The 21,290-nt window shown below is 41.7% G+C and overlaps 1 protein-coding gene across 4 annotated transcripts in view; it reads right to left on the bottom strand.

Annotated features, from left to right (window-relative positions):
* Positions 1 to 3,310: 3,310 nt before the first annotated feature.
* Positions 3,311 to 21,290, bottom strand: part of ADAMTS6 (ADAM metallopeptidase with thrombospondin type 1 motif 6) — a 163,040-nt gene continuing 145,060 nt past the window's right edge. For all 4 annotated transcript variants that reach the window (XM_048503480.1, XM_048503479.1, XM_048503477.1 and 1 more), the window contains 5 exons: positions 16,691 to 16,820; positions 16,007 to 16,211; positions 12,684 to 12,860; positions 9,874 to 10,030; positions 3,311 to 4,371 (listed from right to left, as the gene is read on the bottom strand). In XM_048503480.1, the coding sequence (XP_048359437.1) occupies positions 4,262 to 4,371; positions 9,874 to 10,030; positions 12,684 to 12,860; positions 16,007 to 16,211; positions 16,691 to 16,820 (779 nt within the window). In that variant the 3' untranslated portion in view covers positions 3,311 to 4,261. The remainder of the gene's footprint in view (positions 4,372 to 9,873; positions 10,031 to 12,683; positions 12,861 to 16,006; positions 16,212 to 16,690; positions 16,821 to 21,290) is intronic.

A 21,290-nucleotide genomic window follows, 5' to 3' on the forward strand; every position in this document is an offset into this window, starting at 1 on the left:
GTATATGCCTCGGTAATAAGTGGCACCTCTTAAACGCATTTCTTGTACTTTAAACTAGGGGTGCTACTTAATCTATGCCTGTAGGCATATTTCTCTTCCAATGGAATACAATATTTTTAGCCAACTTTTGACCTGCTGTAATATTTGCGTGAGAGGCGCAATCTGGACACAATTATTCATGCTTACCTCCAGGTTTGATGATGGATATGAACTCACTGAGCAGTTTTTGAAGACTCTTTAGAAATATCAGTTTGCTTAGAATTTAGCAGTGAAAATATTACTTACCTTTATCAAACTAGGGTCTCTGTTTTAATTCTTATATAGACTATGCCACTGACTTTCTTTACTTTGATTCCAGTAAACCTTTTGACAGAGTCCCACAGGATATTCTGATAAGTAAGCTGGAGCACTACAGATCAGACTTTAGGATAATTAGTTGGGAAGGAAACTGGTTGGAGAACTGCACCCAAAGAGTAGCTGTCAATGGCATTGTATCTGATTGTACAGATGTCCAGTGAGGGTCACATCTATTACCTATAATCTTATGATCATGAGGGGGAAATCTGACTTCCTGCAGATTTCCACATTTGTTATTCAAGCTCCTTCCCTGCCACCTTCTACATCTGCTTCATCTCTGGCTATCTTTCTCTCCCATCTCTGATTTTATCTCTTCTCTGCTGCACTTATCGCTACTTCTTTAGCGATAACTTTGCTGGCACAAATTTTGAAATGGAATTAACTGAATTAAACCTGTACATGTTGAATTTTAACCATTATGCTATTTTAGCAGATATGTCTTGTTTTTATCTATGTAAAATTGAATGAATGCCATTAAAGGTAATTTGAATTTGAGCAAACAACTGGTTTCCCTCAGAAGGGGGGCTCACTATCTGCAAGTGCTGTTAATGGCAAAAAAAAATTCCTTGGTACTTGAATAGGAGCTTCACTGACCCAAATGAATGTTGTACAGTATTAGCATTTGGTGGCTCATGCTGCATGGACTTCCTACAATATGCCCAAATACAGTTATAGCCAGGGATAAGAGCGCGAGACAACAGAGACGCATTACTTGATGTGTTATCTTTACTAAAAAGTAATTACACTTTCCGAAGAGCTTTCAGTGAAGTAAATATTTGTGCTAGCAAAATTCTTGAACAGGGATGTCAGTGAACAGATCGTTACCAGAAGGCTCAATCTTTAAAGCTGCAATTTTATTTTACTAAATTATTTATGTTAAAACAAATCTGTGCCTGGTGTGGAATTGTACTGCATCAAGTGTTACAAGCAGCAAAATGGATGACATGTAAGACAAGTGTTAGGAAACATGGAAATAAATTAGCATATAATTTACAAAAGCAAATAAAATAACAATGTAAAATGGTTCCACATTAATACTGTGTATAAAATAATAAGCAACTAATTACAATAATACAAAGGTTTTTTTCCCCATTCCATATTGTTTAGGTAACCTTTAGTATATCTATATCATTAATAAAGATTTCCCTAAAATGGACTGTTTCTAGGTGTGTAACTTTGGACAGGTGGAGCTGTAGGCATTAATTTGTTTCAGAACTGTAGCCTGACAGTTGAAGGCATTGCTCAATGGAATTACCAGCACCATGTTGTTAGCGTAATACTCTACTGCTGAATTCCTAAGCTTCCCAACTTTATGTAGCCTATACAAATGGTCCTGTTATCATTATTTAGGAATATAATACTTTTCTATTTTAGCTTAGATTGTATAGATGGCTATAGTGTAGCAGCAACAATATCCTGTGCTGTGAAAACCAATGATTTGTCTCTTTTATTCAGAGTTTTATATTTCAGATCTCAAGCAACATGGGGGTCCATTTCTAATCCCAATACATTCTGCATTTTTCATTCATTCCCTTTAGCAATGCAAGTCAACACTGCTCCGGGGAGTTTCTTCAATTCCAAACTCAGTGCTCTTCTGTTCTGAAGAGTAAACATTGGATTCCTTGGTCTTCTAGCACCAATGAAAGAGCAAAATGTGTCTGTGGAAACACTATTTGCAATGTCAACATCCTAAGTGAGGTAAAAGGAGTTTTGTTTGAATAAATCATATCCTTTGTTAGTTGAAAAGACACATTAACTAATAAATATATTCACGTCTCAGAGCAAACCAGAGTCTGATAGATTGTAGTGCCTTGCCTACAAAATGCCCTTGTAATATCTATCCCTTTTATCATATTTATACTTAGTCAAGGTATGCTAGCACCAAGGTAATTCTTTTATTGATTGATGCATAAAGGTTTTTAACTTATTGGCTACACTGCCCATCATACCTACATGTTAACTCCCAAATGTGTATATATTTATTTTAAACCCTTTCATTTCGATGAGAGCTGTATACATCGCAGCTGAGAGCAATTAACGGCTCCAAGTAAACAAATTAGCCAGAAATGAAATGCCACTTCTCACAGGTGTACAGAAGTGAAACATGCTGTCAAGAGGTAGAACATGACAGGAGTTTGATGGTCATGAATAAATGGGCTACGGGAAACCCCACTGATGGATTGTCAAGGTTTTTTCCTGCCTAGTACTACACTCTCTGTTTTTCCTGTTAATTCACATTAGTAAATATTGTTCAACACATTTGGTTTACTGCAATTTGTTAAATATACTGACACATTAGATATCATATACATGTTATAAAAACTGGTCTCATTCTGAGCATTCTTTTTATAAAAAGTGCCATTTGACTTCTAATGTTAATACAAGGTGGTGGTGTTCACATCATCTCAATTGCACTACAACAAAGGAGGCAAGTTGGACACAAAAGCACATTCATCAAGTACCTGCTACAAATTGCAAGTGTTCAAGTAGATTATAATAATATAAACAAGTACCCACTTTCCTTATCTCTTTGTTGTGTCACTGACAGAGCAGGGAATGAGGGAGAAGTATGGCCATAAGAATGAGCTCTCACTGGATTCTGGAATCTATTTTACCCAAGGAGCTCGGCTTCACATTTCAACACTATTGAGAATATTGATACATAAGGTCAATATGAAAAACCATGATGCTTTCACTTGTAAGTTCTCATAACGTAGGTATTCTTTGGTTGCTTATTCTGTAAGAATCTCCAAAGTGGGTATGTTCAGATTCTTCTCTGCCACTGATTTTCAAGTCAATGATCTCCTATCACCGTGGTGGCGAACCTTTGGCACTCCAGATGTTATGGACTACAATTCCCATCAGCCCCTTCCAGCATGGCCAATTGGGCTGATGGGAAGGGGCTGATGGGAATTGTGGTCCATAACATCTGGAGTGCCAAAGGTTTGCCACCACTGCCCTATCATATCAATAAAAGAAAAACTGAAAACCAATGACCATTGTCAGCAGAAGCCTCTGCTCATCAGTTTATTGCTGATAACAGAGCAGCAAAAACTCTTAGATGTTTGCAGAATGAATGCCACTTTGTAACTGAAGTGAAAAAGGGGGAATTAGCCATAAGTATTCAAAATGTTCTGCATGACTAGCGCATGACTCCCTCATTGTATGGATATATTCCCTTTTAGCGGAAATCCTGGTTCAGCTGTAAAATGGCTATAAACTAGTCGTAAACATTTCTTATTGTTGGGTGTGCCCAGGAAACAACGGCTTAATCTCCAATGGTTTCTCGTGGTTCCGTTTAGTTTCGCTTTAGATATGGCTCACAGCAGTATTATTCCTTAGAAAATTAGAGGAAACAAAGAAAATGCATTTCTTTGACTTCTGATTTGTAATTGTTTCTAAAATAATATTCCCAAGCCCACTTCTTTTACTTAAGTTGTGGCACTATGAAGTAAGATAAAATAGTTATTATCAGCTATGACAAACTTTTTAAAAATTTCTTCTTTACTTCTGTAGTTGACCGAACCATAACAGCTACACTTTAAACAAAATTAAATACAAATGGATTCAGTGTCATTGCTAAGTCCATAATAAAAATTATCTTAATGGTCCAAGGAGGTAAAAAGACTATTGGAATTAGTCAAAAGTACACATGTTCCACCATAGGTTACTCTGTATGTACTGTGTGTATTTTTCCAATTTGGCATGCCCTCCTTATTCTGTGTCCAGCACTTTGGATGAACAAATCCCACTTCACAGAAGTTAAAATAATATTGAAATTCTGTCAGCTGTGGCTGACCAGTGGTTACATTTTCCACAGGACATCTGTCTGGTTCCACTGTGCAGCAATCTTTGACGGACACATTTCCACAATGAAATCGCAAGGCACTTTCCATTCTGTGGGTCAATGTCCTTGGCAGGTCTTGCAGCACATCTGTCTGAAGTACGCTCGGCTGCAGAACTTGAACTTCAGCACCAGTGGGCAATACGCCACTTTGTTCACATCTTTGCATTCTATTGGAAGCATACAAAGGCAACATAATTATCTAAATTTAAATATCACTGAGGAAAACAAATATAATTATAAGTTGTGTTCGTAGCTGTCTATCAACATCTCATTCTGCTATTGCTTACTAAATAAGCTATTTTTTCAGCACACTTCCTCAGCTCTTGAGGGAGGCGAAATCTCTCTGAAATTGCTAAGAGAAAGCTCGACTCATACTTATAGTTTCATTGGTTGCTCAACAAAATCTTACTGAAGTGTTACTGTTCAGTATGATGTTTGGAAATTTCTACTAAAGCCTGTATTGTAACTGTGAGTGACTCTGAAAATGATTAGTAAGGCAGGCAAGGCAGGCAGGCAGGCAGGCATTACTACATATTTATATGGTGCAAGTCTACATACATCACATATACATACATACATACATACATACATACACTCATTTGGATGGCCTAGCTCTTCTGTGTAGGTTTCTCATATATATATATATATATATATATATATATATATATATATATATATATATATATATATATATATATATATATATATCTATGTTTTATGCAGAAAGAAAAGATACTTTCATTGCAATGAGTAAGATATGGCATAAATTTAATTCTAAACTGGAACCTATGTTATCCCCCATTGTCCACTGTTCAGTCCTGCATGCAGAATTGCAGCTCTCTTGCTTCCCAATATCTGTGAGCCCTGTGAAGCAAGGTGGGGGAAGAAAATAGCTCAATGCTCAGTCACGCATGCAGGATAACCCCTCCCCCCCACACACCCCTTCCTTCCCAAGGTCTGCAGATCTTGGAAAGCAAGGGGGGGAGGGAGACTGCCTGATCCTACATGATCATCCTCAATTCCTCATGCCAGATTGCTCCCAGCCACCTTGCTTCCCAAGGAGGGGGAAGCAAGGAGGGAGAAGTAGACTAATTAATGATTAGTGCCACTAAAATTATGTATTATGATTATTTATTATCATGAATGCAAAATGTAAAATAAATTATGTATTAAACAGTAACAAAAAATTTAAAAAGAAGAACAGAGAAGAAGAGTTTGGATTAATATCCCACCTTTTTCTCCTGTAAGGAGACTCAAGGTGGCCTACAAGCTCCTTTCTCTTCCTTTCCCCACAACAGGCACCTTGTGAGGTAAGTGGGGCTGAGAGAGCTCAGAGAGAATTGTGACTAGCCCAAGGTCACCCAGCAGGAATGTAGGAGTGCGGAAACACATCTGGTTTAGCAGATAAGCATCTGCCACTCAGGTGGAGGAGTGAGAAATCAAACCCAGTTCTCCAGATTAGAATCCCCCTGCTCTTAACCATGCTTGGGGTATGTGCTGAAGGGCAAAAACACTGCCCTGTTTAGTGCGCACATGGTATTCTTACTTCAACTATTCTGAAATAGTTACCTCCACAGGAAGGTTCATCTGCAGAAAACTACTTCAGAATAGACATAACACTGTCTACCCAGTAACCTGCACAATGCTGTCTCTTCCCACCCCATTCTTCAAGTGCAAATTCTCACCCCAAACTTTAACAATGTCTTCTACAGATGAAAAACATGTCTATCCATAGGAAACATTATTAAAGGAATGTCTGTTCCTATTCCATTTCCACTGCTCAGAATCTGGTCAAAGTATACTAACGAAATTAAACACTCCACAGAAGCGAGGCATTAAAAATAGCACTCTGTTCTCAGCTATCTCAGAAGACAAAGCACATAAAGTATAAAGGAAACTGAACCCTGTATAAAAACAAATGAGACTGCCCTAAGGATATGGTTTCAAGTGACCTTGCAAAACCTGGATTCAGCTGCCATCTGTACTTAAAAAAATAATTCTGTGTTGTCGTATTAAATGCATACTTCTCGGTATCTCACTATGAATAACAAATGTAATGTTACCATTATCGATGGCAACTTGCCAAAAACTGTTCTACAGTGCTTTAATTCTCCACTTATGTCTGTTATAACAAAGAACTAAAGCAGATGTTAAATGTGAGAAGATGTTCTCTCACTTTATTTCATTCACCTTATTTCTGCTCATTAATGAACTAACAGTTATAGATTACCAAAATCAGAATTGGGACTTATTTTATTGGAATGATGCAATAATGCTAGCAGCTGGAAAAATACAGTGTATTCCACTCTTGCTGTGGATGCTTTCAATAAACAGGGAAAAACGGGCTTCATTTGTGTTAACTGTTGTTTTTAAATTAATATCTGTACATTCACAAAGATGAACTTTGCATCTGTGAAGAGCTCCATTCTGGAAACTTCTACAACTAACTTTTAGGGATATTAACTTCTGCCCTCAGAGGCAAAGTCCAGGTTAGTGTAGTGATTAAGAGCAGCAGACTCTAATCCGGACAACTTGGTTTGATTCCCCATTCCTCTGTGACTTGGGCCTGACACAACGCTCTCAGAACTCGCTCAGCCCCACCTACCTCACAAAGTGTCTGCTGAGAGGAGAGGAAGGGAAAGTGATTTGAGCATTTAAGGTACAGAAAAGTGGGGTATAAACCCTCAAACTACTACTACTTTCTTCCAAAACGTTCTTTTTTTAAAAAAAGAACACCTGTTGAGAGAAGTTGGGCAGGTCATGTGTAGATACAGATAACCCCTTGAAGAATAACAGTTACAGGCAAGCAACCTGTTTCTATTTCTTAGTGGACCACTTTCTTAGTGGTCTGATGGGTGAAGGCTACCAATGTGACCTAGCTTGATGGGGTATAGGTGTATCTAGGAGAAGGGAAGGGTGAGCATTACCCTGCTGAAGGATGTGTTTGCTCTGGCTCTAGGGCATGTTTCATAAAGGTAGAAGCCTGGCCTCAGAAGGTGCTTTAAATAAATATAGAAGAAGTATTCCTCTGTTGAATCCCAAAAATGTGACAACAGCTCTCTAAATGTCCTGGGAGGAGGTTTGTAAGCAAGTTCATGGCAGAGCTTGATGGTGGACAACAACCAGTGGCTGAATTTCTGGGAAGAAACTTTTAGTCTTTCTTTAGTAACTGAGTAATACTGAAATATGAAACATCTTCCTTAAAAGGGACTTTTCTTCCATACATAAAAATTTGTTCCGCTCTATGGACATCCAGCAAATGAAGGGTGCTTTCTGAATCTGACACCTGGTTTAGGGAAGTAGGAAAAGAAGACCAGGCCTTGGTTAAGATGAATCCCCAAGGCTTCTGTAGAGATTGCCTTGTTCCTATGGATCTGGACACAAGGAAGAATTGAACACACAGTTCACTTGCCAGCAGACTGCAGGCAAAAAGGCTACTTTCAAGGCAAAGAGTCTCAGGCCCTTTCCGCACGGGCGCTGAGGGGGGGTGCGTTGGCATAGCTTATGCCGGCACACCTCCGCGGGACCGTTCGCATGGACAGTCCCGCTGGAAGCGGCGCCAGCAATGCAGCCTTCACACAGGCTGAACCACTCCCAAATGCTGCTTACTTCTAGTCGCCTTCTGTCACATGGTGGAGGCCATGGGGACACGCCCCTCCTAGCCAGAGCGACAACCCTGGAGAATGAGGCCAGGGGGGCTTGTCTCCTGGCCTGCACAACGCGACAGAAGGCGACCGGAGGTAAGCAGCATTTGAGAGGGCCGGGGGAGAAACGCCGGCCTCCACCCGGTGCTGTTTGCATGGCACCGAATAAAAGCCAGTGTTTGCAAAAACACCGTTTGGGTGTGAACCGAGCTCCGCTGCAACGATTTGGCAGTAGCGGCTGTGCGAACAGTCCCCGCCAAAATGGTGTGTTACTGGCCCGATGCCGCCGCTTTTGGCCCATACAGAAAGGGCCTCAGATCAAAGGTGGCTGAGCATTCCAGTGGTTTTCCAAGGAGCTGTGTGAAGATCAGCTGAAAGTCCTGAACTGATGTTGATGGGACACTGGAAGATGGGGCCAATGATGGCCTTGAGAAATTCTTCATATAGTTAGGTGAAGAGTGAGAATTCCTGGATACTTGAAAACCTGAAATAGCAGTTAGCTATACCTTGAGAGTTGACTGTGCCAAGCCTAGGGAACACAGATGGCTCAGGAAGTACAGGGGGAAGCCCTGTTGTGAACCAAGGTTGTCTTGGCTGGTAGAAATCCACTGCTGTTTTTCCCCCACTCCCTGCTAGACAGCCACATGGCAACTGCTGAGATGACCTTAGAGATGTAGCTCATCAGGCAAGCACAACCCTTCTGGGATACAGAGGCTGCAACGTCAACGAAGTACTTTGCAGAGACCTATGAGTTGCAGACCACCAATACACTGAGCTACTGGGTCATGAAAGAGACAGTCCGACAGGATCTCGCTGCCCAAGCTGTATAGACTTTAAAGGTCAATAGGGTGGGTACGCATAAAAAAAAAAGTTGTTTTCAGGTTTGGATATTTTGGAACCAAAAAATACCAGCATTCTCAATATTCCCAAATTCTAATACCAGTATGGTATTCAGATTCTGGCTTTATTCAGAAATCTGAATATGTTCAACTTCATTATAGCCCATTTGTTTTCTAGAAGAAAGTTCATGGACTGGAATCAGACCTGTTGCAGCAATTCTATTGCAGTGGCTGTTTGGGAACAACAGCCAACAATGTGGTTTGCTTTGTAATACCTTCAGTTGCCAAACTGTTTCGCCCTTAAAAATATGAATCTGATTTAACGTCTTAACAAGCAGTAATTCCCTATTATTATTTCTGTAAGATAGTGGCATCAGCTTACAAAGTAGCCCACTTCAGTGAGATGAAGATGGCACCAATGAACAAATAAGCTGTGACTTGATGGCCAAAAAAACAAACGAACTAGAGACTGCTAGATCAGTGATGGCGAACTCGGAGCCCTCTCTGTGGGCACGCGCACACAGAGTTCATCATTTGGGGGGCGGAAAATCACCCCCACACACACATACACACATCTAGGCTGGCCTGGGCCTCTGAGCACAACATGCGCGCACAGCGGTGAACAGGGAGGACTCGGCTGGTGGGCCTGGTGCCTGTGCTCTGGGTGGCTGTTGCCTGAGGGGGGAGCGGACGCAGAGGAGGCTGGCCCCTGCTCGAGCGGGTGGGGCGGAGGAAGAGGGAGCCAACTGGTTTTTCTAAACTAAAACTTCAGCATTCAGGTTAAATTGCCGTGTTGGCACTTTGCAATAAATAAGTGGGATTTGGGTTGCAATTTGGGCACTCTGTCTCATAAAGGTTTGCCATCACTGTTCTAGATGATAGCCCCAGATTTCCTAGCTGCTGCTTTGCAAGTTTCAACATTGTCTGGAATTTCTCTTTTAAAAACAAGTACAAAATTCTAGGCTCTACATTGATAAAATGAAAAATGTTTTTTTTTGGGGGGGGGGGGGATAAATGTCAATTCGAATCTTTATAGAACCTGAACTTAATTTATTTTTGCTCCATGACATAGCTAAGTGCAATTGGGATTTAAAAAGACGTAAGTGTTTAAATATTGAGGTTTTCTAGTTCTTCGGAATAGTGACATTAGTTTTTTTTTTTAATAGGTTAATAAAATCAAACTGACCTTCTGTGTTGGAAACAGGAGTACTGTCACATTTGCTTTCACACTGTTGCATTGAAGGAGGGCGGACAGTATCTGCACAGTCACTGGATGGTTGCCCAGTATATGAAAGACACTGAACAGTTCTCATCTGCTGTCCAAGCCCACACTGTGCTGAACACTATATCAAAAAAGAGCAAGAAGGAATACACAGTGAGATACACAGTGAGATATGTAAAATTCTCAGCAATAAAAAGAACATCATCATGGAGGAGACAATTGATTCACATACTAGAAAATCCTAGGCTACTTAGAGCAGCTGTGAGGGGGGGAAAACCAGGTTATTTATATATGTGTTTTTCCTTGTGTGATCAAACTATACAGAGTTTCTCTGTTGCAGGGAAAGTAGGCAGGCTGAGTGAATGCACAGGTTCACAGCTGCAGTCCTGACAACATGAAAAGAACAAGCCTTCCTAATGTATGGGGAGGAGTGAAGGGCTTACTTAGGCACAAATTCCTCTGGCAAGGGTGGATTGTATTGTTCATCATGGCAATAGAAGGAGTCTGCCCTATGAATGCATCATGATTTGCTAAAATGGTGCAGAAATCACATTTGTAAGTATATGTTTACTGAGTATAACAATAAGATGGTGGATGCCATGAGATTCAGGTGCCTCGGGATATTAATCACCAATTTTTGAGGCTAGTAGATGAAAGTTCAAACCTTGCCTATGAGACCAGTGCCTGTCCAGTAAAAGGTAAACCCTGCCAGGAAGTGAATCCAGTACAGCTCCAATAAACTGGAAGATGCTGGCAGAATCAGAATGAGACTGTTGTCACAAAGGCCCCAAAAGGGTAGGATGTGCAGAGTTGTGGATAGGCCAAAAAGTAAGACAGTAAATTTGTATGGCAAGGAACCCCACTTGAACCTCAAGTATTTCCTGTAGTCCAGGTGAATGGCAACATGAAACTTTGAATCACATAAACCAATGACTGCAAACCAAGCCCCTGATCTTAGAAGGGGAATAATGTCTGTTAGGGACAACTTCTGAAATGTTTGTACTTTCAAGTGCTTATTGAGTCATCTCAGATCCGTAATGGGCCTCTTTCCTCCTGACTTTCTGTCTCTGAGGAAATACCTGGAAAAAAGACCCACTAGAAACTGAAATAGACATTGTAATTCTATTCTTAATTGCATTTGTTGCTTGCCCAAATCTTAATTCCCTATCTGCTTTAAATGGCATCTGTTGCCAGTCTTATCTTAGCTCTGATCTGAAATTAGCTTTTACTCGCTTTTAATTTAAATGTATTTTAATTGGATCAGATTGGATTTTAATAATTATAACTGTTTAACTGTTTGGACCATTTTAATTGTTTTAATTGTGTACTCATTTATCTAACAGATTTTATGTGTTGTTTATTGCTGTGAGCCCTTGTAGAGAGAGCGGTGTAAAATCGAACTAAATAAATAATCATCTGGAGAAGGCTCAGTGGCAAGATCAGGGTCCTCCTCCAAACAATGTTCCATATCTCGTGAATGTGGAGAATGGCGCTCTTCATCAAGTAGTGAAGCAGATGCCACACAGCCATGCCCTAAAAGATCTCGGAGGGCTCACCTCCTTTCTGTGTCTATCCTGATGATTCCTGTCAGTCACTTCATCCCAAGAGGAAGACCTGAACTGAGAAGCATAACCAACCAGAAAATGACCCATAGCCCACATATTGAGGTAAGGAGGAGAAGTAGGCCAAGGGCCATATCGGGTCCCAGTCAGGATAGCCATCATGAGCCATACAGAACATCACCATGTTACCTGGAGATCCAATGAGACCTCTCTTCTGATGATGCAGAGCACTGAGCAATTCTTTTACTGGAGAGAGGGATCTCTTTTCTGGGACCTTGATTGCCTCAGATGAGGCCCCTGCAGATTTAGCTAGCCCGTTGCCTCATGTCTCCTTAGTTGTGGCAGAGACTACTGATAACTTTCCCGCTCCTGTCCTCTCCACTCCTATGGGACCATTTGGGTGGGAATCTGCCGCCCTTGACTCTGGGAGGGAGGGAGAATGGCTCGGGAGAGTGAAAAATCCTCTCAAAAGCGTGACATTCCTCTCCGTGAACCATAGAAACTAACAATGTTAATGCTGATGTTTGATGGAGATACGAAAATATGCACTCCTGAGGTCAACTGAGATAGGATGGGATCTAGGGTCACCATCCAGAACTTCTTGATCTTGATGTATAAGCTTATGCTCCTGGTATTGAAGATGGAGTGGAATATGGCTAATTAGTTGATGCCATATACCGTAGGTGAACTGAACTGAGTGGTATGTAAAAGTGGCTAGAAACAACTGCTACACGCATTCGATTTCCCTACTACTGATCTGAGAACTTTGACAGAGCAAAACCCCAGGAGTACAGTGTATGATCCATCCCCACCTTTTCTCCATCCCCCGACTCATGTCTGCAGATGGGGGAAAAAACCTCCTAATCCTGACATTTGGAAAGGGAACGGATGAAAATTGCAATGAGATGAAAATTATGTAGATTATCCAGATCCATATTTCCCCATTGTGGGGAGCTCCAGACTATTCGGCAATCCTCACTTCCCAGATCCTATGAGCACTCATTGTAAATTCTGCTGCTTTCAGTGTTCATTTATTATAGGCTTTTCTACTGCAAAGTGAAGTGAAACATTTTCTTTATATGTGACACCGACCATTCTTTCTGCAAGGTCCCCTAAAATGCTTCCAATCCAAGAACCTGTCACATTAGAAAACAATTCTATGTTATCAATAACAAAATCTCATTTGTCTAGTTACACAGCAACCTTTCCTACCTGCCCCCAGTCTCCAGTAACCCAACTTGGAGGAGGACACCTGCCCAAGCTACAGCGCATACGGACTGGTGGTTTATTTTCTTCCTGGCAATGTGCAACTGAAAATGTTTTCAAAAGATCACTGCTTTTGCAGAGAACAATACGATGCTTGAAACCAGGACCACATTTTGGAGTGCACTGAAAAGAAGAGAAATACAAGGTTTGCATAATAAATAGGAAAGGCTAAAACACAAAAAGTTAAACATCGTTTTTCTAGAAAAACATATCAACTGCATCTATTTAAAAGAACTAAAATCTAAGAATTAGATTAAGCCCTTAATCTAAGCCCATTAGGATGATACTGTAGTTACGTTCACAAAAAGATTACGGTTTCAACAAACCAGGTTTTTGCATGTCTAAACAAAGCTTCTGTCTAATTTAGGTTATAATGGTTTCTTTCTGCAGACAACCCCCCTCCCTTGGTTTATTAACACACACACCCCGCCCCACAAAGCTTTCACTGTCATGGCAAACCTTAGATACACAGTATCCACATTTCTAGATGTAATAGTATCTCTCTACCTGACTGTAACTCTAACACTGCCCTCAAACACCATACTTTATTTAGGGAGTATAATTTGAAGAAAAATAAATCAGCAAAATGGTCCTACATAAGAGGTAGTGAAGGAGCAGCATTTTGGGGGTCATTTGGGACTGCAGCAAGAAGAGGAGGCAAAAAAGTTGTGCTGCATGGATGGAAACCCCTTTCATCCATGGAAATGTCCAGTGATGCAAGTCAAAATTTATTTATTTATTTATTTATTGTATTGTTTGGTTTTCTATACCGCCCTATCCCCGAAGGCCTCTGGGCGGTGCACAACAGAAATTAAATCACAATACAACCAGACAACAAAATAGAAGCTCCAGGATAGGGGCAGCCCTGAAGGGGATAGAATCACGGATGAACATCGCCACCCCCGCCCCCCGGCCCTGTGTTCGTGACTGGTGGAGACAAGCGAAACCTGATGACACGACCTCACCCAAGGCGACCTCGCCCTCACGCACCCAGGTTTCGGTGACACAAGCCAGGTCCATCTGCTGGGCCCCAAGAAAATCCCGAAGAATACTGGTCTTATTATTGATGGACCTGGCATTAATCAACACCAGCGACGAAGCAAGGTATTCCTGAACCCTACCACCTCCGTTCCTCGGGATAGGTCAGAGGTCAGAAGGAGTGCGAGCATATCCATATCTCGTCCGCCTTCCATCATATGGCCGCCGCCTACCGCTATATTTACCCCGTCCCATCAACACTGGGATCCCCAGCCCCCCAAACGGTGCCCCAATAGCCCCACTAATTCTCCACAATAAGTGATCCCAAACCTGCCACTAAACTACCACTAACCGACAGAATAAATACTAATTTACATCTACATCTACATACTAATCTAACCTATCTACATCAGGCAGGCTGGGCAAGATCTAATTACACCTAATATCTAGGTGTAATAACTAAGGTGTAATAACTATTGATGTAATAACTAAGTTAACTACCCAATAACCTTAACTCAACAATATTCTATAACATCTAGTAACTGCACTAACACCTAAATTATAAACAAACCAATCGAAGCAGTCAATGCTTCAATAGCAGTCCTCAATGCTCTTCCCAACAAGCTACAGTTGACATGACTGATGTAAAACCAAGGAATATCCAATGTCTGGGAAATGATATAATTAATGGGACCAGAAAGACCAGAAAGGGGGCACCAGTTTGTAATGAGAGGGACTGCTGCCACCAGATCCTCACACCCCTTGATGGAAAATAGCAGCGGTGGAAAATAGCAGCGGATGTATTGTCGAAGGCTTTCACAGCCGGAATCACTTAAAAGGGTGTACTGTGGGTGGTTTCCGGGCCAGTATGGTCCGCAGTTCTAGCAGTATTCTTCTCCTGACGCTTACTGCAACTATTGACCTGGTTGCCTTCTTTGTTACTCACAGACAATGTTTCTCCACCCACCCTGGACACTCCAACAGATATATATACTCCACTTGCTTTCCCAACATCAGATCCTCTGAAGATGCCAGCCACAGATGCAGGCGAAACGTCAGGAGAGAATGCTGCTAGAACACGGCCATACAGCCCGGAAACCACACAGCACCCAATAGCAGCGGAGTTTCCACACAAGCCTTCAATGAGTGCAGTAGTGTGATTTCCATGTAGGTGGCAGATGTGGGGCTCACACCACCCCAGCCAGCCACTCGCGTACAGACCACCAAAACTAGGAGCAACCTCATAGGGCCAGCGACATATGAGCGGACGAACAGGGCAATAGCCAGGGGGCCCCTGCCACCGGTCACGCTGACCAAATCTTGAATACAATGCCTAGAATCCAAGAGTTGCTCCCTGAGATGCGGCCCGCCCGGCCCTCTCACCACCAGCCTGTTAAGTCCAGGGAGAACAAAAATGTCAACAGGCACCTGGGGTCCATCAGCTCCTTGCTGCACAGCTGGTCCTGTAGACGGTTCCTGCTGCCTGCTCCACTGCAAACATCCAACCCTCCAGTCTACTTCCAACGCCCTCCGCAGCTTACATATCGCTGGCACGGCCGCTGTAAACACAGCCGCTGCAGCACCAAGATGGATTCCAGGACTTGCGAGGCTGCAACTTCCCGTGGCAGGGCACCTCGCCACTACCGCGTCCGGCTCGTCCTGGCTACGGAATTCCCAAGTGGGCCGCAGCACGCCCGGAGAGGTCCTAGTCAAAGCTGTTGTCGTCACCACTGGACCGCTCTGGACTCAGGCACTGGCTCACCAGTCTGAGAGGAGCCAGTACGATCAAAGGAGCCAAAACCGAAACCGCCACAGCAAGGGAGGCGAGGAAGGCGAGTAGCAGAAGGTACAGAGAAAGCCAGGCAGCACATACCATCGTCTTGTCTCGTCCTGCTATTGCTAATTTCGTCTGAGAGAATGAACAGCCACCAGAGAAGTGGGTAAAAAGGCTAAGCTAAGAGGAGGTTTAAAATAATAGAAATTTAAAACTAATGTAGCGGAGCCCCGCTGTCAAGCTCCGTCACGGGCGCCATTTAAAAAGAGAACTGCTGCCAATGTTCCAAAGAAAATGCTGCCAATGTTCAGGTATTTCAAAATGCATCACAAACGAGGAGAACTATTTCGATCTGCTGAGCCAGACTGCTGTACAGTTCAAGTTATGGAAATCTACCTTGGTTCTATCATCCAAATCTTTTTACAACAAAATGCTAAGTATAGTAACAAGTGAAGAACTTGGCTTGACCAATTAATGAAAAAATGGTTTTGAAATGTGGTATTGTGCGTGTACTCACTTCTGACCAATCCAAAGCAACCCACTGTGGGGGACAAGATTGGTTGTTACAAGATTCTTTTTCAATAGGTCGATGTGTTAGGCAATGAGTGTTGTCCAGGGTCTCTTCTTCAGAAGGTCCAATTTTCCTGATACATAAGACTGTTCGCATTCTCATTCCACCATCACAGGTCTTGCTGCATTCTGACCAATCTCCTATGAACCATCTGAGGAAGAGGAATAAAAACACGATTTAACAAATTCAATTCATACCGTTAATGAACAAAAACAACTGACAACATAATAAACAAAATCCAAAAGTTCTAAAAGCAGTGGGTCTTAATAAAGATCACTTTCATTTGGCTTCTATTCTATAGCCATCCCCTACGATGTTAGGGACTATGTTTTTTACTGCTCCTGAGTTACAATACTGCTCGCCAACTGACGGTTGGTTTTAGGCTTATGCGGTTGTTGTGGTTTTAAAGATTTTATGACGTTTTTAATTGTTGTATTATATTGTACACCACCCAGCACCCTTCGGGGATGGGCGGTTTAGCAAATCTAAACGACAGACAGATAGCTAGACACCAGACAGGCAGACAGACAAGCTGGATCTGACTTCTCTCTCTCTGCATTTATACCTAGGAACTGGCTATATTTTGCCATGACAGCAACAAACAAACTACCTCCTGTATGAAATACTTACTCGGGTGGGCAAGGCTCAGAGTTGCAGGCTCTTTGATTATCTGGTGACTTACTGTCAGGATCACAGTAGTTGTTCTGTACTACAGAATTGTCGTCCAGTCTTTTGCATACTACTTCTTGTTTTTGGGTACCTTGAAAAGACAGTGGCACAGAATCATTAACAGATCTTCCATTTTTACAATAAATAAACTCCCCATATTTCAAACCTACACAATATGTGAACAATCAAGGGGAATGCAGCCTACCAGCCCTATGTATCAATTCACTCAAGGTTGATAAACCTTTATTGGCTACTTGGACATGCAAAATTATAAGGATGGTACTGAATCATGGTAATTCTACACACACAAATACATATAAACTCTATCCTCAACACCTGCGTGAAATCTTTCATAATTCTACAATATTAATTAAAATGCTGCAACATTTCATTTAGTATCTCTTTCTCATGATTACACCTAGTTGATATACCTGCTTGATAAACAAAAAAATTAACAGAGGTCAAATCTGCATGGCCAAAATATCCTGGGATAAGCAAGAAAAATATCCCTGTGCAGCCAGGAATTCTGCATGGCCTGCCCCACTATACTTACTTTAGCCTGGGATTTTCAAAAATCGCCATTGGAGGTTCTTTTTAAAAATCCTGGAGTGACCCTGCTACTGTGCAAAAACCAATCTGGAGCAGGAATGGTTTATTTTCCTGCCCAGTCACCAGATTTTCCTGCCTGATGTCCATTCAAGCTGCCACTCAAAAGCAACAGCCAATCAGAACAATCACTTGGTCTAATTTCCTTTTAAATCAATTAGCAGGTCTATTTTCTAGTTTGCTCCCTCTGACAGTAAATTTTTATTTTAAACCATTAAAAACACAGATCAATTTCTTCCATTCCCACAGCGCATACACAAAAACACCAACTGGGAGCAGACCAAGTTTATTTTTCCTGCCCAGCAGCCTGATCTCCTTGCCTGACGTCAATTCAAGCTGCCACTCAACATCAACAGTCAATCAGAATGCTGGACACCAGGCATGCTCAGAGGTGCTTTCAGCTGCCACTCAAAAACAACAGCCAATCAGAATGTGGGACACCGGGCATGCTCAGACATGCTTCTGAAGTAAATACAGAAGTCCAGCTCGTGCAGAGAAAACTGGAGCATTTCCTTCCAGTCCTAACTCTGCTCCTGGGAAGAAGCAGGGAGCCATGTGGAAGAAGGAACAGGGTTAAATTAGAGGTGGTATGTAAGACCCGGTTCAAACCCGGTAGAATTGTGCCATGTGAAAACAGCCCAAGTTCACAGGGAAACAAGGGCAATAATCACCAGAACATTCTTAACATAAAACAGATGTTCACAAAGGTTCTCCCTTGTGTTAAAAAAATCCAGAAATGATACAATTTTGATAGCATAATAACTGCAAAACAGAATGAAGGCTGACCTCACTCTCCTGCTCTAGTAAATGTCAGCAGAAGTCATAATAAAATATAAAAGCATAATAAATGCTTTTTCCATCTCCGTCAGGCCCGACGGCTGGTCCCCTTCCTCTCCCAAGCAGACCTGGCCACAGTGATCCATGCAACGGTCACCTCCAGGTTAGACTATTGTAACTCGCTCTATGCGGGCCTCCCCTTGCGTTTGCTTCGGAAATTGAAACTGGTCCAGCACGCAGCGGCACACTTGCTCACAGGGGGCGCCTTTTGCGATCACATTCAGCCTGTGTTGCGCCAGCTGCACTGGCTTCTGGTGGAATTCCGAATCGCCATATTCAAGGTCACAGGTTTTGGACTCTTTAAAGACCTTACGCGACCTGGGACCCTCGTAACTTCGGGACCGACGTACCCCATATGTCCCCAATTTCGCCTCTCCTCGCGTTCAGCAGAGGTGAATTTACTGGTAGTCCCCGGCCCCTCCGAGATCGCTGCTGGCACTCCACGCTGGCTAGGGCCTGCCCTGGCCTCTGCCTTGGTGGGAACACTCTTTCACTCCAGTTGTCCGGACCCTGCGGGATCTCGGTAGGGAGTTCCTCAGGAGGCCTGTCAAGACCGTGAAGTTGTTTCCGCCGGGCCTTTGGAGCAAAACCAGCCGCTGGAGTATAAGCACCTCTGTTCGATAACTATCAAAGGAATTATCCTCCTCATGGAGGAGTCCGACATTACTCTCCCAGGGGAGGTTTTAAAAGGAAAAGATTCCCGAGGTGCCTTTATTATCCAATAATTACCGGGCTATGTTTTAATGAAATTCAGTATGTTTTTATGTCGGAGTTTTATGGGCTGTTGTTGTTTTATTTGTATGGTTGCCCTAATTTATCTGTATTAATTGTTGTACACCGCCCGGAGCCCCTCAGGGACAGGGCGGTATAAAAATTGAAATAATAAATAAATAAATAATATAATATAATATAATATAATAATATAATAAAGTATAAAAGGAACAGCACAAGTTATTGATATGTTGGGGTGTTGTGGGGTTTCCAGGCTGTATGGTTCTCCTGATGTAGCATTTTCTCCTGAAGATACCAGCCACAGATGCAGGTGAAACGTCAGGACAAAATGCTACTGGAACACGGTGAAACAGCCCCAAACCCCCACAACACCCCAGTGATTCCGGCTGTGAAAGCCTTCGACAATATATTGATATGTTCATTTTCATGTTAGGATATTCTGCAACATTTCTAATAAGGAAATGAATAATCATGGCAAATAAAGTCAAATTTCATTGGATTGCTCAGGCCTGTTCAACTCATCCCTAATATCTTTTATTTACTGTTAACAGCTAAAGACATCAGGGTTTGATGAACAGACACAAGAAAAATAACTCATTTGAAATGTTAGCATTGCACAGTCAAGCCACTGAATCATCAAAATAGGTTCTTCTGGATCACTTGGATCATCTCCTATGCTTCCTACCTGTTTATTCTTGGACACATGTCAAAAGATATTCTACATTTTCTAATCCAAAGCAAGCACTAAAGCCATAATTTTCTTTATTCATACACTTTCCAAAAGCCTTCCAGTAGACGGTGTACCTCTCCTCCCTCTGGTGCTTTTCCACCAAAATAATCACGCAACCAGAAGAAGGGGAACTACTCCTTGGCTTGCACACATGCAGTCCCAGTGTGGGAGTATACAGAAGCAATGGCAATGAAAAATTAGATACTTCTATTACTGGCTACTTTTCCATTCCCATCCCATTCAAATTGGGGCAACATGTGAAGCTATGGGTGTCTACAAAGCAGAAAGAAGTTCAAGAAATACTTTCTCCATTCTGTCTTCAAACATCTTAATTTAATGATAAAGTACCCAGTGCTTACATATGTCCTTTTTCCTAAGGAAGAACATTTTAGAAGATGAAAAGTAGTTTATTCCCCAGTGCTGGTAACCTATTTGAAATATATATTATAGTTTTATGAAATGAGTTACTTGAACAATGGAAGGGACCACAGAACCACAGGTGGATTCTGTATGTGAAAGGAGACAATTGTGGGCTCAGCTCTTACACTTAAGCACCCTGTTTAGGGCTGTACTCAGAGACAAACTGCTCCTGAATCCTACATGTGTGAAGAAGCAGGAAATTAAAGGTGCTCAGTGGTGAGAGAAAAGAACTTAGAAGAGCAACTTTTCATTTTGTATTTCAGGATTCAACTCTGATTTCAGACTCCTGAGCCCTAGGAAGGTTTTGGCACGAAGTAAACTGAGAAGAGGGATGGCAGAATAAGCAAGAAAAAATTGCTGATATCAAGAAATGGATGAGAGGAAAAATGGACTTGTTTTTATCATGGTTTCTTGTGGAACAAACCAAAAATCAGAAGCTGGTCATGGAAGTGGGATCTGTAATTACAGAAATTCAGAAGCTTTAACCTTCCCAGGAAAAAGACCATCACTCTAGATTACCTGCACCTTTCTTTTAATTATGCTGGCAGGTAGGGAGGAGTACAGATGGTCAACAGTGAAAGAATGAACTCTGCATATAGTCAGAAGAACCTTATAACTATTTGTTATATCTGCTTAAGAATACCGCACTATTGGTAATCATGTTGCACTGGTCGTTTACATAGTCCTTTTGCTACCCCATCTTTTCCAAGAGAAAAACATTTGCTCAAACATTTTTAAAAGCAGTATTGTATTTTTGGACTGACAAGCTGCACTTGGTTTAATTTAAAAGAGTTATATGCTGGAAAAAAAACTTCAAAATAGAATAGGATAAAAATATTTAAATTTTTCAGTATAACACCAGAGGTGATTTAGTTGCAAATCCATATGTTTTTGAAACTAATTTTTAATGTTTATTAGATAATGCTGTTCTCCATCTCGTATCTAATGGATAACTTTTAGCACTGAATTTCCAGTTACTAACTTGCTGAAAAGAGACAACTACTATCTAATGGATAACTTTTAGCACTGAATTTCCAGTTACTAACTTGCTGAAAAGAGACAACTACCAGAAATAGTTAGTTTCAACTGACCGCTTCTATTTAGCTCAAAATAGGATATATTTAATAAAGCCAGTGAGACGGTTGGCTCTGTTGGAAGAATCTAGAAGCCAAACAAGACAGACAACCCATATGTCATCTGGCTAGCCAAAACATATGTTGATCCAGTTAAAAAATG

Source organism: Sphaerodactylus townsendi, linkage group LG07 (genome assembly GCF_021028975.2).
Source record: "Sphaerodactylus townsendi isolate TG3544 linkage group LG07, MPM_Stown_v2.3, whole genome shotgun sequence".
Lineage (NCBI taxonomy): Eukaryota > Metazoa > Chordata > Lepidosauria > Squamata > Sphaerodactylidae > Sphaerodactylus > Sphaerodactylus townsendi.